At 37.0% G+C, this 26,776-nt stretch overlaps 1 protein-coding gene and 1 non-coding gene across 2 annotated transcripts; both read right to left on the bottom strand.

Annotated features, from left to right (window-relative positions):
- Positions 1 to 12,805: 12,805 nt before the first annotated feature.
- Positions 12,806 to 16,336, bottom strand: LOC127128205 (putative pentatricopeptide repeat-containing protein At1g12700, mitochondrial). Its single transcript, XM_051057436.1, has 2 exons — positions 14,513 to 16,336; positions 12,806 to 13,583 (listed from the first exon to the last, which is right to left on the bottom strand). Exon 1 carries the CDS (start codon positions 16,160 to 16,162, stop codon positions 14,525 to 14,527), a length of 1,638 nt encoding a protein of 545 aa, XP_050913393.1. The 5' UTR covers positions 16,163 to 16,336; the 3' UTR covers positions 12,806 to 13,583; positions 14,513 to 14,524.
- Positions 16,337 to 26,080: 9,744 nt separating this feature from the next.
- LOC127133997 (small nucleolar RNA R71) lies at positions 26,081 to 26,187 on the bottom strand. The gene has a single exon (XR_007807781.1). It is a non-coding gene; the product is annotated as a small nucleolar RNA R71 (small nucleolar RNA).
- Positions 26,188 to 26,776: the final 589 nt, after the last annotated feature.

Below are 26,776 nucleotides of genomic sequence, written 5' to 3'. Positions count from 1 at the left end.
CGAATCGTTGAATGTGCAAACACTTGCACTATCTAGCCCCATGTACCACCTCAAAGCGACACCGGTCAGACTGTCTTGGAAGTAGTAAATCAGTAACTGATCGTTATCAGTCTGTGTTGACATTTTCCTGGCATACATGATAAGATGGCTAAGTGGACAAGTATTTCCCTTATACTTTTCAAAGTCAGGGACTTTGAACTTCATCGGGATCTTCACATTCGGTACTAAGCAAAGTTCAGCAGCACTCTTACCGAACAAGTCCTTACCTCTAAGAGTATTCAATTCCTTTTGCAACTCAAGGAACTGATCCTTCATCTCGTCCATCTTCTCATAAACATCCGGACCCTCAGACGACTCAGAATGGTAGATGATATCCTTAACATGAGGCGGAGTGTGAACAACTGGAGGCAGCACAGACATAATCGAGCTAGATGTCGGCATGGAAGCAAAAGTAGGTGCAAACCCTTCAGGCATAAAATTTTGTGGCATCCCCCACGGGAACCCAGCAGGCATAGATAGACCTGATTGAGTAGTAGGCACAGTTGAGGTAGCAACCTCTGAGATGACAGTCCTCTAAGGAGGAGGAGTTAAAGGAGTTGGAGAAGGTTGATTCTGAGAAGCTAGGACATACTCCATCATGGCAGACAACCGTGCAATCTCATCCTTCAGCTCTTTGTTCTCTTGCTCTAAGTGCTCCATGATTTTGGGTTGATTGGTGCGAGTATTGTATCGGTGAGTCAGCTTGGCTGAAACACAGAAGAATAACCAATAAGACATCTGGAAGAAGAAACCTATTATGCAAATGATGCATGAAATGAAATTTTTTTGTTTTATTTTCAAGGAACATACTGTTTTATTTGCAAATATATAATAACAATAGTAACAATTTGATTGACCATAAAATCTCTTTTATTCATAAAGTTTTGAAGTATTACACTGAGTACAATTTCAGAAACCAAAGTACAAATACAAGAGAAAAGGAAACTAATCATCCTAAGGATCCCCTAGCAACAGTGTCAGATGATCTGGTTGCTGGTGCGTACTTCCTTCGGATGCATCAGATCTCGGACTCAAAGGATGTCTTCATCTGAGCCTTCTCAAGGACAAGTTGATCAACGATCTTCTTCCAAGCACCGGAAGGCTGAGGCATACTAGAGGAAGATGAACCCTCTGGCTCTCTCTTTCTCTTCACTGCTCGGTCTTCAAGAAGCTCAATAAGTGCATCCTTGTCCTTTGACTCAAGCTACAACTCCTCATGCTTTCGGCTCAAAGCATGGAACCGCTCTTCCCACATATCCTTCTCTCGCTTCATCTTGGCGAGTGTGTCTTCCAACTCCTCTACATCTTGGTTAGGGAGAGTTGATGGCTCAGCCACAACCATAGACATAGGTTTTTCACAAGCATACGACATCTTCAACTCCAAAGCTCTCTTCTTCACCCAAAGAGTGTAAGCTTCCAAAGCTACACAGTTGCATGGACAAAGATCGGATCTTCCTTTCCTATGCACGTTATGCCAAGCATGTATCATCCTTTTCTTTAAAAGTTGGGGATCTTTACCCTCTTGATAAAATAGACCCTCTAACTGAGTGTTATTAGGTTTATCTCTCAAGGGGAACCCAAGTTGACGATGAGCCAAAGCAGGATTGTAGTTGATTCCTCCTTGTGTACCAATGAGAGGCACATTAGAGAATTCACCACAACTATCAAGGATCTCCAAGCTACTCAATACAGAGTCATACCAAACTATATCATCATTAGTGAGGGATATAAGTCTCTGAGACCACCGTAGACATTGTTTGTTCTCCACAAAACCAGGCGTATGAGGCAAGTGCGAAATAAACCACTTGTACAGAAGAGGAACACAGCATACAATAGTTTCACCACCTTTAGAATTCCTCAAATTCAAAGAGAAGTACACATCACCCAACAGAGTAGGCACCAGATTCCTAATTAAGAAGATTGTAATGGTGTTAACATCAACAAAACTGTCAATGTTAGGGAACAAAGCTAAACCATAGATGAGCAACACAAAGATAACTTCAAAAGCATCCGCACTACTGGCTTGAGCAAAGGCAGCAGCTTTCCCTATGAGAAACTCAGAAGTCAACCCAAATATTCCTCCTTTCTTCACCCAATGAGCCTCAATCTCATACTTTTTCAAGTGAAGAGATTTAGCTATAATATGAGATCTGGGAATCTCCTCCAATCCACTAAAAGGCACCTTGTCAGAAATGGGCATCCCCAAGAGATGGGCATATTCCTCTAACATAGGCATAAGCTGATAATCGAGAAGAGCGAAGCAACGGTAGAGAGGATCATAAAACTGAACCAACACACTCAAGAGTCCTTCAACTACATCAGTAGATAAGACAGATAAAAGCTTCCCATGACGTTGCTTGAAGTCCAAGGGATCTAATACAAAGGATGACAACTTACTTAGCTCTTTCAAATCCGGACATCTGAGACTGTACTTCTTAGTGTTCTTTCATCCACAATCCATGGTCTAAAAATATTTGCAAATAAAACCTCAGTTCCTTGAAGCTATTTTTCGTGTGATGAATGTTATGATGCGCATGAATGCATGAATGCAACAATCACAAATAAGGGATCACACACAAGGCAGACAAACAAAGGTCAAGGGATGAATCAAGTCATTATCAAGATCAATCATCCATTTTGGTGGATTATGGTTCTCACCTTATCAACACCCAAGTTCCATTGATATTGACAAGACTTGATTGGATCAACCAAGAATCAAGGGTTTGTTGTAAGTCACGAGCATGGAGTCAAATTAAGAACCATCCCAAAGGAGTGTACTAAGGATAAGAACATGTAGTTCATGTTCCAAAAATTTCCCAGAGTCTTAATTCCATCTATCGGATATTACAGGTTAGGATGATTGACTCTTCAACCCATAATATTCTCAAGAGAAACTCGTCTGAGTGTAGTATCACGTAACAACTATTATCAAGTTTACACCTGAATAGTCTCCACACTAAGTCCTAAATAGGCCAAGTTGGGTTAAATGTTCTTCGGTTCTCAGCTTCTCAGGCCCCGAATTAGAGAAAGTAATGCCTATCCACAAATAAGTTGTGTGACATCAGTAACTCCAAAAGGGTCTCCACTGAGTAGATGGATCTCAAGCCAACTTGTTAAGGACTACTCCACACAAGTCGAACATGACTATACCATTCTCCTATCTTAATTGCACTCAAGTTCGGGTTAGAACTTATCTCACCACTCAGAGATCACCAAGCACAACAACCAGATTACATCATACAAACAAATATACAAACATCAAATACAAAAATATATACACATAAAAAAGTAGGCTAAACCCACTGAGGACTACTCCCCAGCAGAGTTTCCACTTAATTTCTGTAGCGGTAAATTCATGACCATTAAGCTATGGATAAGTTTAGCATCAATAAAATTAGAGTCGCCACCGCGCTTTTATTGTTTCCAAAGGAAAGGGGAAAAGTACGAACAAAACCCAAATATAAGAAGTTTTCAAATCAAAACTAATAAAATGCCAGAGATCACAGGTAAGAGGGTTGGTTACACAGAGGGAAGGTGTTAGCACCCAAATTATCCTAGGTACTCCTAGGGAGCCCTTTTTTATGTGTGTATGTGTTTTTGGTATAAAATGATGTTTGGGAAAAAATAGAGTGTGGGGATGAGAAAAGAATTCATTGATTATATTTTTGTGTTTGACAAGACCTTCGGACTTGTGCCTACGTACCAATATAAAAATGAGGGATCAAAACCTCGTAGTTTGTGGTAACAATTTCAAAGTGAGCGAATTCCTTTTAACAAAATTTAAACTTAAAAAGAGGCACAAAGGGCCTAAAAGAGTTTGAATGAGCGTTAGTCCTCTTTGCCTTTTGAAATTTTAAGTCAATATGGTTAAGTTCATTTACAAGTTTGATTTAAGAAAAGATTTCAAAAATGCAATGGCACAAGGCCAAAGTTTCTAATTTGTAATAAAATCTAAGTTTAGAAATCACAAGCAAAGAAGATTTTGAAAGGGGGGGGGATATTTGAAATTTAAGAAATTGAAGGAGATGAAGAGACTAATCCTAAGAAACAATTTAAAAGTTAAGAGTTGAAAAGATCTTACCAGTGGGATGCAATCCAATAGATAAGAGTGTCATATAGAAACCCATTTTTCCTTTGGACTTTGGAATCAAGCAATATCAATAAGCAAGTAGCAAAATGAAGAGAAAGTCATCAAATAAAGATAGCCACATCCAAGCTAGCAACTTCATAATCTTCTTCCTAATCTTCCCATGTATCAGATGACATACTCCTTGATTGGCTCAGAATAAGGCATTAGACACAGGTTCCAAGCTAGCAACTTCATAGTCTTCTTCCTAATCTTCCCATATATCAGATGACATACTCTAAGTTAAATGATATGTAAATGGCAAATGTTAAATGACTTGAATTTAAATGACATAAAGTAAATGACTTGAAATTAAAAGTAACAAGAATAAAAGTTAGTCAAATGTTAGTTGATTAGATGTTAGTATTGTTTTGTTTTTCAATTGATTAAGTCATTCTTTGGAGAACCCTCAACCCTATATTCACAAGCATGGATCCTTGAACCAAGACATCTTCCAAAGGAAGGAAAAAAGGCCAAGTTTCCACACAATACCATGAAAGGGGGGAGACTTACAATCCCACTTACTAGAATGTTATGCCCTTTGGGTCAAAATTTAGCACTATGTTAAGTAATTGTGATTGGACTTATGTATAACTCACAACTATTTGAGGCCGAGCAATAGATATTTTGGTGTTAATGCATGTTAGAGATATTGTATAATGAACCATACTCCTAAAACATACCACATTCAAAAATAAAATGGTCAAAGGATGGACCTAATCTCATCCATACTTGTATTGGTTCATCTAACATGAAGTTATTGATGAACCAATTAGCCTTAGGATATTGAGATGTCATTGGCCAATGGAAGGGATGAGATAGAATGGGATTGAAGATGAAGAGGGAGGGGAAATGAGACAAACACAAATTGGTCATGGGAGGACTTTTATCAAACTAAAATCATTCATTCACTTTGGGAGGTGAAATGTACATTTCATCAATCCCCTAAATCCAATGATTTTAATCCAACAAAGGTCAAATCAACCTTGACCAAGGCCCAAACACATAGTCAAACTTCACAAGTCAATAAAAATGGCTCAACACAATTTATTCACAATTAATCAATTAAAAATAAAATTAAAATTCATTTAAATTAAATTATGTTTGATCAAAAAACTAAAACCTCTTCAAAACACCAAATAAATGGCCAAGAGATTTATCCTGGGTCAAACAAGGTCAAAGGACCTTAGACAAAAAAATTCACAATTTTTGAAAAGTCATAAGTATTTTTAAACAATTAAAAATATGCACAAAAACAATTAAATCATGACAAATATCAAAATTAATCCAAAAAATAATTTTAATTCAGAAAATGAAAGAGAAAAATATTTGAATATTTTTGGTGAAAGTCCCATATTTTTTTTATTAATAATTAAATTAATATGAATTAATTAAAAATAAGTAATTAAATGAAATAATCAGAAATTCAAAAAAACGAGAGCCATCTGATCTCCCTCATTAATTGAGGTGGCAGATCAGATGGTGATAAGTGCGCGTTCCATGATGCACTGCAGTCAACGCGACATAGGCTTGGTAATCAAAAGCAACGCATGAGATTAAAACATTTAAACTGGATCATATGGTTGAGATGCATGACAACACATGACCGGAGCTAGAGCTCCTGTCTTCTTCTCCGGTGGACCTCACCGGACTGGTCCACCATCAACCATTACCAAAATGAAAAAGCAAGACATGAATTTAAAGAAAAAATGCTCAGGAGCTCGAATCTGGCCTCAATTTTGTCCAATTCCAAGTATATGAAAAGATACAGGGATTTGAATTTTGAGGATCATGAACTGAGTTGCTTCGATTTAACCTCAAAGCAACTCAATCTTGTTGCCTACATTGGTAGGACTTCAGCAAACCAACAATCAATCAAAATGGATGAGAAATGAGGGAGAATCGAAGAAGAAAATTTTTTGAAATCTCACCTTCGAGGAGCTTCAAATTAGCTTGATCTTGCTTCCAATTTGGCTTGACTTGACTCTAGAAGCTTGCCGGAGATGATTTAGATGGTTAAAAAGCTTGGACTCTTGGAGTTTCAATTCTAAAATAGAATGAGTATTGAAACTCGATTTCTCAAGAAATCTTCAAGATTATCCTTTCAATGGTGTTTGGGGAAGAAGGGGTCGAAGCTTGGGCAAGAGGATCCCATTTCTGATCACCAGGGTCATGTATTTATAGGCTACCAAGTGCTTTTCACACACTTCTAATTTTGGCAAAAATTTTAATTTCTCTCTTGCATGGATGCATGGGCGTGCACTAGGCCCATGAGATGATGTAATCTGATTCATAGTTCAATGTACTTCATGTTGAAATCATGTTATAAGCTCATGCAAATGTATGTGAAAATTGGAACTTGAAATTATCCAAATGGTGCTTTAACTTACACCCATGTGCAAGTCCCTTAATTTTAATCCAAATGAGATGATCATGAACTTTTGGGAAAGGTGAGATCAAGGGGAACAACTTTCATGTTGAATACTTTTTCATTTGAAGCTTGGATCATGATGAATTTTGAGGTGAAAGTTTGGGAAATCAAACATATTTGAAAAAAATTTAAGTCCCAAGTCAAATGTTCACTTCTTCCACCTTGAATAACTTTTTCTATGGACTTCAAATGAGAAAACGTCCTTCATAAAAGTTGTATCTCTTTCAAACCTATTCAATTTAGTCACAAATTTTACCTCATTTTGATATGGCATGAAGGAGTTATGCATTTCAGAAGTTGAGGAAAATCATTTGTTCAATGGTAATGGTTCATAATGACCTATAATGTTTCCTCTTGGCACATGCATTTTCAAGTTGAATTTGAACTTCCTCAAAACATAAAAGTTGAATTATACATCTTTAATTTTATCATTAAATTTGAATGGATTTCATCTCATAAAAATTGAGCAAGTTATGGCCTTGGGAAGTTGACCTCCAAACTAGGGTTCAGACACAATGACCTATAATGTTTCACCATAAAAAGTGACTTTCCAAGCAAAACTAGCTCTAGACCTCAACATTAAAGTTGTTCGGAATTTAACTTAGAGTAATTTTTATCTTGTAATCATTTTCATATGACAAAATCGTAGGAGATAGGGTCTAGGGAACCCCAGTTTTGACCAGTTGACTTTCTCTGGTCAACCACCATGAACCAATTTTCTAGCTTGATATTCTCTTGACTTTTGGGGATCATGGAGGACCATATATGCATAATATGATGTAATATGAAGTATCCCTTGAAATATTTGATCAATTGTTGAAGAAGTCACATAATATACCTAGATGAATTAGGGTTTCCAAGGCAAACAAACTCCAAACTCTTGATGATTTCTTGATCCAAATAACATGTGAAGATCATGGGGATACATATATGATACTTAGAGCCAATGAGAACCATTTTTTGATTGAGCTCCTTGCATTGAGGGTCTTAAACCCTATATATGAGCTTGATAGGGCATAGGTGAGCATACACACTACCTACAAAAGCAACAAACTATACATTGACATTTTTTTTGGTATTTTGGTTAGTAAGTAAAGAAAAAAAAAGTATGATACAATCTAAAGTGCTTGGTGACCTCTCCCAATGCAAACCTAATGAATGAAGATAGGGAGAATTCCAAGGTGTGGTCCCAATGCCAATGCATATGATGAGATGGCATGAGGGATCTTAGGGTCAAATTTGGGGTCTTACACTATGTTGCTTTGGAAAGAGAAAGTGATTCATCAAGTGATGAAAGGTCAAACTCAAGCGTTGAATCGGCAAAGATGTGCTACATGGCCAATAAAGGAAGGAAAAATATTATAAGTCACTCTAAGCCTAAATTTACTCATGACTTATCTTTATCATCCTTTGTTCCATCAAAGCATTTGTTATTTTCATCAATTTCCTGCGTTCTCCTTTAAAAAACCCATTTTACCAGATCTCACTAAATATTATAATCCTTCGCCTATTTTTGGTTTATCTTCACTTCCTTGGGTGTTGTGGTGATTATGTGTCTTGTTTGAGTGTGTGGGTATTCAAATATCTCTCATACTCATGCATTCTTTACTCAAACATTTCTTCAAACACCTGGTGTGCGCACTTCATTTAACCAGTTTCATGGCTTTAAAGATTTTTAAGTCCAAGAGTAAGGCTAAGGGTAAAGACAAGGATATTACCTCTATTAATGCTTCTAAAAATTCATTTACTTTGGTTTCAAAGAAGTATGCAAAGGATGTTGAGTTAAAGCATTAAACCCGTCTTGTAGTAAAACAATTTATATGGAAGCAGGTTACGGCTGGTTGCCTGGATATACTTGATGTTATTAGGCTTGTTGAGCATCAACAGATTGACTACTTCCTACAACTTACTCATAATTACAATGAGGATCTTATTCGCGTATTCTACTCAGGGCTACATGAAAAGCAAGGTTCTTGCTTCAGTTTTTTGATAGGTAACAAAGTTTATCAGTTTACTAATGCTTTTTGGAAAACCTTGTTTGGTATTATTATGGGTGATCCTGATGAGGATGACAAGGTTGATCCGTTGGTAACTGATCTTCACACTCATGCAAATTTTGATTGGAGTGTTCATATTAATGAGTTACTCAAGGCTCCTCGTATCTAGGAATGTTGTGATCCCATTACCACCGATCAATTGAAGATAGTGCCAAGAATTCTGTTATGGGTGGTATCTCATATCTTGTGGCCAAAGAATTAAGGTTTTTCGATAATTGACTATGTTGAGATTCATTTGGTATATATTCTACTACACAACATCAAAACTAATTGGCCTCACTACTTCATATCTCGTATGTTCTCTATCAAAAAATTCAACAAGGGCATATCTTTTTGCTATCCTTCTATGGTTGTTTAGATTATAAACTACTTTGGCATTGGCTTGCCAAATATTACCTACAAATATACTGGCTCGTCTCAATAATTCTCTCACTATACACTTATTAACATGAACTATTTTTGGGACGTTAATCGTCGGGTGTATTATATGCGCTTGAGTAAGCATGGCAGGAAGGTGTACAAATTTGACGATCCTGTTGAGAATGGTGATAAAGAAGCTGAAGCTCACATGGATGATGAGAAATCTATGGGAGTTCATCATGATGTTACTGAAGGAGATGCAAAAATGCATGACGCTCCTCATGGAGTTGATCATGGTGTTGGTTTTGGTATTAGTTTTGTTGATACTTCCGCTATAATGGACATGCTTCAGAATATGCAGATGAGACAAGATGAGAGATATATTGAGGAGTGCAAATGGCGAGATACCTTTGAAGCTGCACAAATGGGACAGTTTCTTCTGATGCAGCAGTACATGTCTACTCAGGATTCCAACTTTGAGGTTTTTGCTTCATATGTGACAGAGTCTTTGGTATCCTTACGAACTGATATGAATGTTAATCATGTTGATGTTCTGGCCAGGATTAATCATTTGATCTCATTCCAAGAAGTAGATTTTGGTCATTATGAAAGGTTCTACCGTGAGATGTGTGATTTCTTGGATTCTCAATATGGCAATGAAGGACAAGGTTGGCATAGGGGAGAAAGATACATGCCAAGAGGACGCGGGAGAAGATAGAGTGATGCTTGAATGAAGTTTTATGCATTTTGTCTTGGTTTATGTCTTTTACTCTTATGTGTATCTATGCATTTTGTTGAATCGTACTTTGAGTCATTATGCATCCTTATTTTGTTTCTAGTTTGCTTTTGCTTGTGGTTTATGTATTGACTAATATTACTTTGCTATTTTGAATTTGAGACAATGATGATATTTTGGTTGTTGTACTGAATGATTATGGTTATTGTTTAATATGGTTGTGTTTACTAATCTTGTGTGTTTTTCATATATGAGGAATATATGTGTTAGAAACTTCTTATCTTTGCAATTTCCTCTGTATTGTATATTGAATATGTGATGCTGCTAATAGTGTACTTTGTCTCTTTTTTTTATATTGTCAAAGGGGGAAAAGTACTTAAAGTTATGATGCACACATTCAGGGGGAGCTTTTCATGAACTAGAAACGCATCGTTTCAAGTTTTTCCATCATAAAAAATGGGGAGTATGCGAGTGCAACTTTCCTTTTAGATGTGTTTTGAATGATGTCAAAACTAGGAGAAACTTTAGTGTTTCTGTACATTGGATGGTATCAACTTATTCTAGGCGTGTATTATGCATTTTAGCATTAGGAAGCATGTCAAAATGATTGGAAATGATTTAGAAAGGACTCATGCATCAAGAAAAGTTTTTTATGCATCAAAAATTGAGTTTTTATGTGAAAAACACTGCATAGGTCGACACATACAACTTTAGATTGACCTATAAGAAAATTTCCTTTTGTATAGGTCGACACATAGAATGTATAGGTCGACACCCACACTGCAATATTAAAGTATGTAAGCTCTGTCTCATGTGCCGCCTTGTCAGGTCGACCTATATGGAGCACATAACCTTTACAGGTCGACCTATGCTTCTAACAGGTCGACACTTGGCTCAAATAGGTCGACCTATAGACCTTAAATCTTGAATTTTTTCATTCTTTTCAATTCCTTTTGCATTCCTTTTTACCTTAAATAACTCATGAATATAAATATTACATACATCCATCATTTTCTAGCAAGGTTTCCAGAGTGAGTAAAATCTACATAAGTCAAGGATTTCAAAGCATCCTCATCATCTTCAACTCCATTTATGCATACACATAATCAAACTACACATAATCATTTTTTGATTGGGTTCCATCTAGATTAGGATTGATATCGTCCAATTAGGTTTGTTGTACCGAGAATATTGGGTTTGGAAATTCGAGGGATTCAAATCAGAAATTCGAGGGATCCAATTAGGTTTATAAAATGAATCCAACACTTAATAAACAAAATTAAATTATATATCTGTAGGAGAGTAGGATATCCACCGAGCTGTTTGCAACTGAACATGGACGCATCTCCAAGGTATCTGTATAGGGTAACCAGTGCAGCTGCTCCCCAACTATATCCCCAACATCTATCTAAGTCCGTAAACAGTAGGAGGTATCATGCCTCGACAAGTGTAAAGGTCTTGTCGGCAAAAATTGTGGAACCCACCAACATCAATAAATATGCTCTGGTCGCATATGCCCAGCTAGAAGCAGCTCTATGTTGTACGAATAAATCGTATAACCACTCCAATTTATAATAAGAACCCATGCAGCTACGAACATGTGATTGTGCCTCGCCCTGTGACACTCCTAAGTAATCAATAACAAGTTCAACAGCAACCTCTTCCGTGACATCCTGAGGACTCCAGAAGACACCTCTGATGGGCAAGTGAAGCAGACATGAGACGTCATCCAAAGTAATGCTCATTTCACCAAACGGCATGTGAAATGAAGATGTCTCTAGATGCCATCTTTCCACAAATACAGATATCCAATTTATGTCTATCTTGTCCAGACTAGTTCTCTGAAGTGAAGATAACCCAGATCTAGATACTCAACTCTCCACCTGTTGTGGAAGAGCTAGTGGAACCCTCGATGTCAGCTTTAGTCCGTGTTCAGCAACCTTTAACTCTTTCTTCGGACCTCTTTCCTAAGAACAATTAAAACACATATTAGAAAACACAATATAAAATATTCAAATATTTTTCATTTTCAAATATATCATGTTTATTTACCTCACCAAACCATAAATGGCGAGCAACATGATGCTCGTACTTTACCAAAAGAGACGTATCGTACGACCCTCCTGGATATCCAGTCGACTCTACTGAAGATGAAGATGCGTCTCGGCCTAAACTGCGGTCTGGAATCCTACCATCTGCACCTCGTCTTCGAACCACTACAAAAAAATATTATAACAAAATAATTAAAAATACAAAAAATATAAATAAATAAATAAAAAATGCACTGGAACACTTCTTAAAAGAGTTCCGGTGTGAAAACAAATAAGGTTGACTACCGGAACACTTCTTAAAAGAGTTCCAATTTAGTTCATGCAAACTGGAAGTCTTTAAGAAAGAGTTCTGGTACATACACTTACAAACCAGAAGACTTTCTTAAAGAGTTCTGGTTCAATGCCCCAAAAATACAGCGAATCGGAAGTCTTTGAAGGAGTGTTCCGGTATACGTTTTGTGAACCGGAAGACTTACTCTCATTGTTCCGGTTTACAATGTCAAAAAATGCCAAAAAATTCTTTTCCGGAAGTCTTCAAGTGCAAATGAAAAAAAAAATCATTTCTGAAAAATATATTCTATTTATATGAGGGTATTTTGATAAAAAAAATTCATCTATAGGAATATAGGTACAAGTGTAGGAATACGAGGTAAAATTTTCTCAAAGATGAATAGGAAAATTAAAATCAATCCAACTTAGTAAATTTGAAAATAGGCTTTCGAAGTTAAAATTGATATTAAGAATAAAAAGAAATTAATCATTTACTTTTTATTATTTATTTTAAGAGAATAACTTTAAAGTGGTATACACAATATTAATTTATATTTAAGTTTTTATTTTTACTTTTATTATTTGTTTTATTAAAACAATGCTTATTTTAGAATGGAGAGAACAAATACTACAAAAGATACGAGTAGCAACTAAAATCTCAGAAGCCATGATTCTAGAATTGTGACATTAAAAATAAATACTTCATTAAACTAAATCAAATTTAACAAGCATATTAAAAATAAACACTTCAACCATGTACTTCGATTTCATCAAATGTTTTAGAATGAATCAAGTTTGAATAGATAGCACAAATAGATCTGACCAAAATAGTGTCTAATTCAATCGGGTACTTTGTACAATAGTGACCAAATATTGAGAGCATGATTCTCACATCATTGCAGTTTTGAAGGGGCATATTAGTGCAGCAAGCACATCCGTCATCGTCGTCGACGGATGAGATACTCAAGACTGACCACCCTTCTTTTGTCGCAGTGGTTGAGATGACGGTTCAATCTTTTGAATCACACAGGATAATATCGAAGTTTAATCTATACAAATGGTGAGGAATCCATTTGCAAATCTGAATAAACTCCAAATCTATGTAACTTCAACTCCGAATCTCAATAAAGTTGCAACAAAATGAGTCCAACTCTGTCTCTTTTTCATATCAAAGATAGAGTTTCTTACAGGTTAAATTCCTTGTTTGGGTTTATTCATACTGAACTCAAAATTTTAAATAACTTACAATCACAATTTTTTAAAACATAACATTGTTTTCTTCCAAACCACAGAACTCTAGATTTTTTCCTTCTAAATCACAACATTGCTTTCTTACAATCACAGAACACTAATGATATCCTGACACATTTTTCCCCTCATTCTTTGATAATATTTGAATGTATGGAGAAATATTTTTAACATACCACAGAACTTATCTTCATTTTACATTCACTGACTCGTGACATGCTCAGACTACGATCTTCAGTATCCCAAACATGGTAGCCTGACTTGGCTGCAAAACATCATATGATTGTTAATGCCAATAAGCTGATATAATATAACCACACACGACTGATATGATCAGACCAAATTCTCATAGGAAATATGGTAATGTTTTGTTCATCAAATCTAAAGTCTTTGAAATCTTCACATGGACCATGAGGACTGACCCTACATAGTATACCTAAATTACCATGATAGAAAAATTATTGATCCTCCCTCTATAACAATCACTAAGAATATATCTTTTGTTAGCCTGTTCCCTAAAATACTGGATCAACAAAAACGTGTCCCTTTTCCCTAACCAAATTGTTGACTCCAATTTGATGACTTACTTTTCTTCTATTGGTATCATAACACCTAGGCAACGCACACGAGTTACCATTTTCACTGTCCACTACTCTATGCATAACAAAAGTCTTAAACCTACTCAAACTGATTGGAGGGAGGAGAATTTTGACATGTTACTAGGTGTTAATCATAAGGTCACTCACATGTCTAACACTCATCATAAAATGGTTGGTTAAAAGAAAACTCAAGCATATCAGGGAAACAAGTCTTACACATCTACATCATGAACACCTTCAACATGTGTTTCTTTTCTAAATTTATACAACTGGTAAGAAGAGAGAACTGAAATATGAACTAAAGTTTGAGAAAGTGATCCTAAAGCCATGTTTACAATTGAATCTCAAGTATATATGCTGACTATAGACAAAGCAAATGGATAGCTTTAGCTTATTAGTTTCAGTTAGTGACAAATTAGAACATTCACGAATATGATAAGCTTCAACTCAAAGCTAATAAACAGAAATGAAACAATACATAGATATAAATTATAATAGAATAATTGAAATAAGGTTGCAACATTCAAAGCCCTTATAGATGACAAGTGTGAATGTAGATTGAAAAAAACAATGTGTAATTAGAAAAGCATCTTACCAAATTTTACTTTTATAGCAGACCTTTAGCAATCATTTCATGTAGAAGTTTCTCGGCCTTTTCTCTCTCATTTTTTTTAAAGAGAGAATGGATAATTGTTTCATAACTTACTCCATTTGGAGTGCAACCATTCTCTTCCATTGTTGACAACAAGACAAGTGCTTCATCAAACAAGCCCTCCTTACAAAGCCCATTTATCATAATGTTATGCGTCCAATCAGTTAGATGATAGCCTTTAGCCATAAGATCCTTAAAAATCACTTGAGCATTCTTTAGTCTTCCACCTTTGCAAAGTCCATCAATTAGTATATTGTATGTGCGGATATTTGGCTGAACACCTTGACCTACAATTTTGTTAACCAATGCAATTGCCTCGTCAAGATAATGATTTTTGCATAAAGCATGTACTAAAGAATTGTAAGTGATAACATCAGCTGGTTGACCTATACTATACATCTCGTCAACAAGCTCCCAAGCATAAGAGATTTTTCCCGATTTAAACAAACCATCAATGAGAGTATGGTAAGTTACTACGTCAGACATAATCTTCTTACTATGCATTTCTTTAAAGAGGTTAATAGCCTCATCCACCATTTTATTCTTGCACAATCCATTGATAATGATATTGTAGCTCCGAACATTCGGCACCACTCCCTTGTCGACCATAGTGTTGAAAATATTTACGGCCTTGTTCACTTGATTAACTAAGCAATACCCATCCATTAAAGAACTATAAGTAACAACATCAGGTTTAACACCATCTTTCATCATCATAGCCAACACATTCATAGCTTTTTTCATTTCCCCTCCTTTGCAGAATGCATCAACCAATATATTAAAAACATAAACATTGCGGTTGAAATTTTTCAATACCATTTCATGAAACAAGCTAAATGCTTCTTGCAATTGACCAACAATGCAAAACCCATAAATTAGAGTTCTGAAAGTAACAACACTTGGAGAAATTTTCTTCGCAATCATTTCAGAGTATAACTCATAGGCAACATTTACAAATTTATCTTTACACAAACTATCCATGATTGTCGTATACATTACCACATCTCCGATGACCAATTTCCCTTCAATTCGTCGCAACAGCTGCAAGGCGGCTCTTGTTTCCCCAATTTTACACAAACCATTGATCAATGTTCCATAACTAACTTGATCCAACTGAAACCCTCGTGCAACGACATGGTCGTGAAAGTGCAGAGCATCCTTCACCTTACCGCTAAGACACATTCCTTTGATGAGCGTTGTCAAGGTTATGGCATTGGGGTGATAGCCTATCTTGAGAATTTTTCCTAATAGAGAAAATGCAAATGCCATTTGACTAGTGTGACAATAACAATTAATCATAGTGTTGAAAGTAACGATACTTGGCATGATTCCATTGAATTCCAACTGAGGAAAAAGAGAAATTGCAGTGTGATAATGGTTGATCTTAACAAGGGAACCTAAAATCTTGGTAAATTCTATAATGCATGGAGTATGGGGCATTTGGAGCATGAAATTGAATGAGGAAACGGCGTGAGTAACATCAAGATGATTGGAATTGAATTGAGAGTGAGAAGAAAAAGAAAGAAGAAATTTGGACAGAACACACCTGGTTAAATTTAGGGTTTTCCTTGAAGAAAGTAAGAGAAACAACATTTTGATGAATAATAACAACAGTAGGATAGTAGCTAGCTGCGACTGCGACTCGGAAGTTCACACTTCACACCATTGAGAGAAAAAAATTTGGTCAAAAAATATGGTTTATGCAAGATATGTTTATTGCTAGTCTATCCTAACGGTAAAATTCAAACAAAACTGGGTGCTGGTACAATTTGTATGTGTAATCCTCTGTTCATTTTTAGTCATTATAATAATAGAGGAGGAAATACTACCTTTTTTTTTTTTTTTTTTTACAAAAATAATTCAGTTTTTTTAAAGAAATTCCCAAAATATCCCTGATTTCAAAAAAAAATTCTAAAATATCCCACTTTTAGGAGGAGTCTCCAATTGAATTGGCGACTCCTCTTAAAACTTGAATGGAGGCGCCAATTGGATTTGACGCCTATGTGTAGGTTTTAAGAGGAGTCGCCAATTCAATTGGAGACTCCTCCTAAAATGCATTTTTTATCTTATAAATAGATGCGTTGTGTGACTAATTGTTCCATATCTCATATAATCATTTGGCTATCATGTTTGGTGTTCGTCGCCGATACGGAAAGGTGATTTATGCGAGAGACAAACCTCAAATGTTGATGCTGTTTTGGAACATCACCACGTTCGATCAACTAAAGAGGGAGCTGGTTCGTTGGTTAGATGGGAAAATACCAGAAGGGGAAAAAATCAGAAGTATTGAGAGACTTGACATTATCCTTGGTTGGGTGCGAATGAAGACTGATAAGGATGCTAGGAAAATGATGTTCGGTCGAGACGACATCAATTTGATTGTTGTAATCAGTTAGAAATATTACTGTTTTCAGATGTTTTGTACTGATGTTTGTTGTGAACCTCGTTGTAACAAGAACTTAATGATATATAATGATTGAATGTTACAGAAATACAATGTTACGAAAAGCTTAAGACCAAGATAATGCTCCTCGATTGGGACAGTTGTTCTTGTTGTGTCCTGGTTGACGACAAATACTACATAATCTTATCATTTTATCTGTGGAATCCATCTCTGTTCTTATACGTGTGCTGTTTGGCATTCTTTTCTTCTTTCTACGCATCTCGTCATTGTGCCAAACAATATCTCCTTCATACGGAGGCCAGTAATCCTCCATTGGTAGTACTGAGAAGCTTTGAGTATATACATTCATGATGGTGTTGGCCTTGTACACATCAGATAAATGGTTGTAAGCGTCTTGACGAGTATAAGCGCATGCTGCTATGACATGGGAGCAAGGTATGCGGAAGGCCTGGAATTTTCCACAATCGCACCAACTTCTGTTTAGTCTAACATCGTAGGCTAAATTTGGTCTCCCCTCGTTGTTGCCCATTGTTTCCTGGACGCTGAAATTTTGTCTATGACGGTCAAAGACTGTTACAGCGTGTGTGCTAGCTTTGATGCTCTCCTCTTTCATGACCTTCATGCAACACTCACTGAATACTTGCCTGAACATTAACACTGCACTCCATCTTTCACCTTTGGTTGCGAACATAGATGCCAACCTATAATAGGTTGATCTTACCAAGACGGTTATCGGCAGATTTTGAATTCCTTTGAAAACCCCGTTCATGCATTCCATAATGTTTGTTGTCATGTGGCCCCATCGACAACCTCTGTCAAATGTCATTGTCCACTGCTCTACTGGTATGTTATTTATCCATCTCCCTGCATCTTTATTACACAGTCTAATTTCATCACGATAATATTGAAATGACGGTTGAGTTAAAGCATACCCAGCATTCACCACCTTCTTGCGAAGATTCTTATCTTTTATAGCACGCATGAAGTTTTGTGCAATGTGTCTGATACAGTAGACATGTGTAGAAGGAGGATCATGTCATCCGTTGTCATGGTTGTTGTAGGCACTCTCAATGGCAGCATGTCTATCAAAAATCAAACAGATATTGGCTTGTGGAGCCACATGCGTTCTGAGATGTCGAAGAAAGAAACCCCATCCACCAGCCATTTCACCTTCAATAAGATCAAAGGCAATGGGAAAGACATTGTTGTTGCCGCCTTGTGCAACTGCCATGAGCAAAGTACCATTGTATTTTCCGTATAACCAAGTGCCATCAATTTGAATAATAGGTTTGCAGAATGCGAAACCTTTGATGCACGGGTCAAATGCCCAAAAGAGACGGTGAAATATTCTATTACTTGTAGTACAGGTTCCGTCTGGCATCATTGCTGGCACTGTCTCCATAATTGCCACAGTTCCTGGGACATATGTTTTTAGTGCCCATAAAAACCGTGGTAATTCCTTGAATGAATCCTCTCAGTTGCCGAAAACCTGCTCAACAGCCTTTGTCCTCGCAATTCAGACTTTCTTGTAAGATGGAGTATAATTATATGTTGTTCTGATATGGGATATAATTATACTCACCTTCATTGATGGGTCTTTATTAACCAACGGCAGAATGTCTTGACATATCAAAGTTGCGCTTAGTTTACGGTGATCTTGTTCAACGTTAGTTGCAATGCAACTGTGCGGTGGGTCTATTGAAGCGATCTCCCAAGAGTCGTTTTTCTTCTTGTAAGACGCATCCAAACGAAACTTACAAAGCATGTTACTGTTGGTGTAAGCCCTAGAGGCCAATACTTTTGGTACTTGTATCGAATTATTTATTAATAATAAAAGGCTTTTTCTTTCTTATGTTTGATTAGTAAAGTCCCTAGAATAGCTAGTCCGTTTAATGTATCAAGTATGACTTTAATCATGAGATCACATTAAACATAAGGACACTATTCTTAAAGTATCCGTAGTCGAGCTTTATTGTGAAGTGGGATAACATTAAAGCATTAAGACTATTATGTTTGTAGACTGATGATCACATCTCATGGATCATGGATAAAGAGTTATCAAGTCTTAAACATAGGCATGAATATTAAGAGTAATATTTATACCGGATTGACCCGCTATGAGAATACTATATAGAAAGTTATGCAAAGTGTCATAAGTTATTCTCATGGTGATAATGGTGTATACCACTCTTCGACCTGAAACCACTATGGATCCTAGATGTAGAGTCGAGTGCTTTATTGCTGATCCAACATTGTCCGTAACTGGATAACCATAAAGACAGTTGATGGGTACTCCACAAAGCATGTTGAGGGACATGAGTGACCTAGATGGAATTTGCCCATCCTGCGTAACAGGATAAATGTCTATGGGCCCAATATTGAACTGGACAAGGATGACACGGTCTATACCTTGTGTTCAATATAGACATAAGGGCAAAGGGGTAATTATACACATAATTATTATCACAGGAGGTTTTGTCATATCACATGACATTTTCGTGTCTTGGGTAAGAGTGATGTATTGCTAGATACCGCTCACTGTTTATTATGTTAAATGCGTGATTTAATATAATTGCCAACGTCGCGAAAACCTACAGGGTCACACACAAAGGACGGATTGATGAGAGATAGAGTAACTAAGGAACACCGTAAGGTACGGTGCACTTAAGTGGAATACGAAATATGGTAAGGTATCACACACTTAAGTGATTTTGGACATATTATAAGATATGGGCCACAATACACTTAAGTGGGCTTTTTAGCTTGAAGCCCACACAAGTGGTTCTATAAATAGAACTCTTGGGTAGAAGCATTGTCACTCAGACTAAAACTCAGACTAACACTCAAGTTAAGACTTGGAATTTCGTTTCCCTCTCCCTCTCACTCAAAGCCTTCATTCGTACCAGCTAGCACTGAGATTGAAGGAACCCGTTCGTGTGGACTGAGTAGAGACGTTGTCATCGTTCAACGTTCGTGATCGCCCCGTGGATCTGTATCTAAGGTTTTGATCGTTACAAGAGATCTGCACCAAAGGTTTGAATCGCCACAAGAGGTAACGATTCTATCACTGATCATGCCCATTCGTAAGGATCACTAAATGGAGAAATTTTTAAATTCCGCTGCGCCTTGGATGGCAATTCTTCTTCAGTGGTATCAGAGCCACTTACGAAACCATGAATCTGATAACTGTTTATTTTCTGTATTAATACGATTAAAGACAGAATGAATCAAAGATTAAATTGAGATCGATCAAGTTATATATATGATATATATAATCCTGATGGAAAATACATTATATATGATGTAGTGTTCTCGTTTCGTTCATTCAAACACTCAATGGTTGTTTTCCTTTGAGCGATCAATGGTCGTTTGCTTCTTGATCCAACATTAGTATGGTGAAGCAATGACGTATTGATAAATCATACTGAATCAACAATCGAGATGTGTTTAACGGTCTGAAATTGGTGCATCAGGGTTAGTGACGGCACAAGGGTTATGTTGTTAGAGAGTTATGCGATTGGGGTTATGACTGCACAAGAGTTGTGCTTTCTAAACACTTTTTGGAACAGTGTTAACCGGTTAACGCATATGGTTAACCGGTTAACTCAATACGAAATAAAAATTTTAAGGTTTTCAAACAGTGTTAACCGGTTAACGCATTTGGTTAACCGGTTAACGCAAGACGAAATACAGTTTTCCAAAAGTTTTTGAAACAGTGTTAACCGGTTAACGCATTTGGTTAACCGGTTAACGCAAGGCAGAAAACAATTTTTGAACAGATTTCAAATAATGTTAACCGGTTAACGCATTTGGTTAACCGGTTAACGCAAGGCAAAATTCACCCGTTCGGCTAACTCAGTGCTTTAAAGTGTCAAGTGTTGATGCGAAAAGCGACGTCGATTTTAAATGAATTATTCATTAAAAATTTCGGCCAGGGGCGCTGCCCCTTCAACCCCGCAAGGGGCGTTGCCCCCTTGACCCCGTCCGCTGAACGGTCAGCGGAACCACCGTCCGCTGACCGGGCAGCGGAACACCCGTTCCCGCTGACCGGGCAGCGGACCCTCGACTAACTCTGCGTAGTGTGATCGGTCGTCGAAATTTAATTTGGTTTTAATTAATTAAAAGAATTAAAATTGATAATAATAATAATGTGTTTATTATTGTCTTGTGGTGATCGGTTATGGCCTTAGTTTTCCTTTATTTTGTTTTGGGTTTTAAAATACGACCTGCGTGTCGTGCCTCTCTTTTAATCTCTCAATGTAACTTCTTTTCTCATCTCACTCCCTCGTATGTAAAACGAGTTTCTTTTATGTAATGTAATGATATGAAAAAAGCAAAGAAGTCAGTGCCAAAGGAGGACAACCTTGAAGATCTTGCTTGGAGAAGCTTAGATCGTTGTTAGGTTAGCTTAGGTTCTCTCATTGGCTTGGGAGAACAATTGCGCTAGGGGCCATAACTGTTTCATTATGTATGTATGTATGTTGATGCATGTGAATGTATGTTGATGCATGTGAGAGGCGATTTATATGATAAATAAGCCGGTGAGATCAGAAAAATTGCAATTCCCTCAAATTAAATATTAAGTTTATGCTTTCTAAGTTTTAACACTCATCAAGACTAGTATCGGATAATGTAGGTTTCGCCTACGGGAGGTGCATGTTCTATATTAGTAAGGTGCGATGGGATAATTGTAATATCCAACTGTTAAAACAATGGGTCAAACTTAACTAAACAAATTATAATAATATTATATGTGTTTGCTTTCCAAGTTTTAACACTCATCAAGACTGGTATCGGACAATGTAGGTTTCGCCAACGCGAGGTGCATTTTCTATATTGGTAAGGTGCGATGGGATAATTGTAATATCCAACTGCTAAAACGATGGGTCAAACTTAATTATAATAATATTATATATGTTTAGAAGCAAGAGTTGGGAATGATCCATATGATGGATTGGAATAAGGAGTTATTCACCCAACTGAAATTTTCGAGAGTTGTATGAGATACAATTGGAAGGAGTTCCTACCTAAATAACCTAGTTTTGTGTAATCCGCCTACGCGGACTTAGAACGAAGTGAAATATGGATCTCGACCCATTAGAAAATCTTCCAACGGGATTTTCCGAATCAAATGATGAGGGTCATTTGTTTTGAGTAAAATAGTGGGAGCATATTTGATTAAAGGCCTAATTAAATATGTCAATGATACTTATATTTTCATTAATCCTTATGTAGATTACCATGACAGCAAACACCTCTAGCAACATCCTACGATCAATCCTTGATAAGGAAAAATTGTCTGGGACAAATTTTCTGGATTGGCACCGAAACCTAAGGATTGTCCTTAAACATGATAAAAAGTTGTATGTCTTGGAGACACCTGTTCCTGAAGAGGAACCTCCTAGTTCTGCACCTAAGGCAGAAAGAGATGCTTATAAGAAGCATGTCGATGATGCCAATGAAACTGCTTGTCTCATGCTAGCTACCATGAACTCAGAATTGCAAAATCAACATGAGAACATGTCAGCGTTCAATATGATCGAACACCTGAAGAGGCTCTATCAAGAGCAAGCAAGGCATGAGAGGTTTGAAGTTTCAAAATCCCTTTTTCAAGGCAAGTTAGCTGAGGGAGCCCCTGTAGGTCCCCATGTACTCAAGATGATTGGGTATGTGGAAAACCTTGAGAGATTGGGTTTTCCCCTCGAAAAGGAACTTGCGACTAATTTGATCTTGCAATCGTTGCCAGATAGTTTCAGTAAATTTATCCTAAATTTCAATATGAATGATATGGAAAAATCTCTTCCTAAACTGCTCGCCATGTTAAGAACTGCCGAGCAGAATCTGAAGTCAAAAGGGAAGTCCATTCTGATGATCGGAAATGGAAAGAGACAGAACAAAAGGCCCACTAAGCAGGGTGATAAAGAGAAAGGCAAGGAAGTTGCCAAACCCAAACCCACTGTTGCTGCTTTAAAGCCTAGTGGAGGCATAGCAAAAGAAGGCACCTGCTTCCATTGCGGTAAGACCGGACACTGGAAGAGAAACTGCCCAAAGTACCTGGAAGATAAGAAGAATGAAGTAGAGACTTCAACTTCAGGTATTTTTGTTATTAAAATTAATTTATCTACTTCTGCATCATGGGTATTAGATACTGGATGCGGTTCTCACATTTATACAAATGTGCAGGGGCTGAAAAGAAGTAGAGATTTGGCAAAAGGTGAAGTTGACCTACGAGTTGGCAATGGAGCAAAGGTTGCTGCTTTAGCCGTAGGGACTTATGTATTGACTTTACCTAGTGGTTTAATAATTCAGTTAGAGAACTTTTATTATGTACCTGCAATTAGCACGAATATTATTTTCGTTTCTAGTTTGGACAAGTTTGGTTTTTCATTTATAATAAAGAACAATTGTTGCTCAATTTATTTGAATGATATATACTACTGCACAAATGAACAATGGACTATATGTCCTTGATCTTGAAATGCCTATTCATAACATTAATACTAAAAGGATGAAACCTAATGAGTTAAATCCAACTTACCTTTGGCATTGTCGATTAGGCCACATAAATGAGAAGCGCATTTCCAAACTCCATAAATATGGACTCTTGTACTCTTTTGATTATGAATCATATGAGACATGCAGATCTTGTTTAATTGGATAGATGACAAAGTCTCCATTCACAGGAAAAAGGTGAAAGAGCTAATGATCTTTTGGCCCTCATACATACTGATGTATGTAGACCACTGAACATACCAACCAGAGGAGGTTTTCAATACTTCATCACATTTACTGATGATTTCAGTAGATATGGTTATGTGTATTTAATGAAACACAAATCAGAGTCCTTTGAAAAGTTGATAACACTAAAATTTATCGTATTTTCGACTCCGATTTCACATGCATTCTAGTTGTTTTATTATCATTTTGTTGTGTTATTGCTATGTTTTCCTTTGTTTTCAGGTTTTTACTTTAATTGGAGCTCCGATCGAGAAAAGGAGCGAAAAAGAGCCAAAAACCCTAAAATTCAGCATTTTGTTCTTGTGGCCTACCCCATGGCTGACGCCATAGACCCTGCCATGACGTGTCCAAGCTCAACTTCCCTCAACTTCCACGTTCCCCACTACTTCTACTAAGGCGCCTTATTTTTTGCTTGTGGCGGGCGCCATGGCTTTGTGGCGGGCGCCACAAGAGGAAAATAGTTTCCCTCCCATTTTCAAGTTGAAGGGAATCCAAGTCATTTCCATCTTTTTACTTGCTTATAAATAGAAACTCGAATTCACTTTTACAATGATCCAAACTTAGAGCAGAGGCAAACTCAGAGCAACTTTGTTTCACGTAGGCATATATTCAGTATTATAAAGTGGCAATCGCTTCACATTGGAGTGTTACCACAATTGTGTAATCGAGTCTGTGATAGAGTCTGTAATCGAGTTTGGAGCACTTTGGAAGGAAGTTAATCCTGCCGCCATTTTCATTTCCGCTTTGCAATTTACTCAACCCTCCGATTGGAGCAGGTTTTTATTACTTGTCTTTATCTTATTTAATTCCTCGCACTCGCTTTAAATTATTTATTTCCTCGCACTCTCTTTAAATTATTTATTTCCTCGCACTCGCTTTAAATTATTTATTTCCTCGCACTCGCTTTAAATTATTTATTTCCTCGCACTCGCTTTAAATTATTTATTTCCTCGCACTCGCTTTAAATTATTTATTTCCTCGCACTCGCTTTACTTTTATTTATTTTAATGCACTTTTACTATACCATGTCTAGCTAAATTTATAAGGTTAGAATGTAAGGATCATAATTGAACCGATAATTCGTACAATTGTTCGTAGAAACACTTAAGGGCTATTTTAACTTTCAACTTAAGTTTTCCCGCACTTCAATTCCGTTGGGTAAGATCGAAAGTCGTCCAATGTATTTTTAAACTTAATTGTTTTTAACTATTTCAAAAACAGCGAAAGCGCTTTGTTTAGTTCATTAGGAGATTTTAACATTAAGAAGAAAAGAGATTTTAAAACTATTTTCGGACATGTTTATAAGTTTAGAGTCTGGTTCGTGAGAACCTCTTTTGGTTAAGAAGTCCAGGTTATAATACTTTTCAACTTAGTCAAGATACTATATTTCTTAAAAATAGGTTTACTACTCTAACGCAATGCGCGCCTTTTTATAAGTGACAATAAGAGGGTTTGATTAGGGAGTACAACTCGGTTCTGAATACGCGAAAGCGACAGTTCCTGTTAAATTGATTCTTTTCAAAGTAGGAAACATTGCCCATAAGTAGATCTACTAGCAAGTACTTGGATTATTAATTGATTACGTGAATTACATTCGACCCTGTCTTTATTAATTAATCTTTATTTCAACACTTTACTTTTCATTGCACACTCTAAAAAACACCTATTTCGATTGCCTTTGATAAACACCATAACAATAGATAACGATAGATTGACACTTGGTCTCTGTGGATTCGACAACCTTTTATATTACTCTGACGCGTTCGTATACTTGCGAAACACCGCATCAAGTTTTTGGCGCCGTTGCTGAGGACCAATTTCGTCAAATTTCATTTTCCTGTTGTTATATCGTTTAGACTTAGGTTATTTCCCGCTGGTCAATGCGAAGAACTCGCAGCATCGGAAGTTTAAGCTTAGTATACCCTCTGGCGGAACCTGAACGTTACGCTCGCGCACGTTTATTCTTTCATAGAATTAAGAGAGCTATGGCCGAAGATCAAAACCAAAGACCTCTTAAGGACTTCGCTCAACCATCTAATGAAGAACCTAGTTCTAGTATAGTAAACCCAATCATCCCAGCTAATAATTTTGAACTTAAACCATCCCTGTTGCAACTAGTGCAACAGAGACAATTCACGGGTCTCGCTACTGAGAACCCAAACCAACATTTAAAAATATTTCTTCAATTAGCAGATACTTTTAAAACCAATGGAGCTTCTCCTGAGGCAATACGTTTAAGATTATTTCCTTTTTCCCTCAGAGATAAAGCCCTATCATGGTTAGATTCCCTTCCACCCAATTCCATTACGACTTGGGATAACCTTAGAAGAGTTTTTCTTGCTAGATACTTTCCCCCGAGTAACACCGCCGTTCTTCGAAACCACATAAGTAGATTTACCCAAAACCAAGGAGAATCGTTGTTCGAAGCTTGGGAGAGATATAAAGAGTTGTTACGAGCATGCCCACATCATGGTTTAGAAAATTGGTTAATCATTCAAACCTTCTATAATGGACTTCATTACAACACAAAGATGACCATCGACGCTGCCACAAGTGGTGCTCTGATGAACAAACCTTATCCTGAAGCTAGTGCCCTCATCGAAGATATGGCTCAAAACCATCAATCATGGGGAGTCGAACGAGCGACAATTGAGAAGAAGGAAGCCCAAGGAGGAGTGCATGAACTAAGCCCTATAGACATGATGCAAGCTAAAATGGACGCATTAGCCCTTAAAGTCGAGCATATGTGCATAAACCCGAATACTGTAGCCGCAGTTTCATCGGATTGTGAGATATGTGGAACCAAAGGACACCAATCTGCAGAATGCAGTCTATTAAACGAAACCCACCATGAGCAAGTAAACTACACCCAAGGGAACCCATATTCGAATACCTATAACCCTGGATGGAGGAATCACCTGAACTTCTCCTATAAAAATAATAACCCTATTCAAAATAATGCACCCCCGAGACCTAGTTATCAAGCCCAAGATCAAATCAACCTATGCAACCTGTGCCACCAAAGCCGAGCCTTGAGAAAATTATGGAAAATTTTATCACCGCTC

This window comes from Lathyrus oleraceus, chromosome 3 (genome assembly GCF_024323335.1).
Source record: "Lathyrus oleraceus cultivar Zhongwan6 chromosome 3, CAAS_Psat_ZW6_1.0, whole genome shotgun sequence".
Classification (NCBI taxonomy): Eukaryota; Viridiplantae; Streptophyta; class Magnoliopsida; order Fabales; family Fabaceae; genus Lathyrus; species Lathyrus oleraceus.
This window is presented reverse-complemented; position numbering and strand designations above follow the sequence as displayed.

What these genes read in the sequence shown, in the direction of transcription:
- LOC127128205 (XM_051057436.1), bottom strand. Translation starts at nt 16,162, where the DNA reads ATGTTGTTTCTCTTACTTTCTTCAAGGAAAACCCTAAATTTAACCAGG.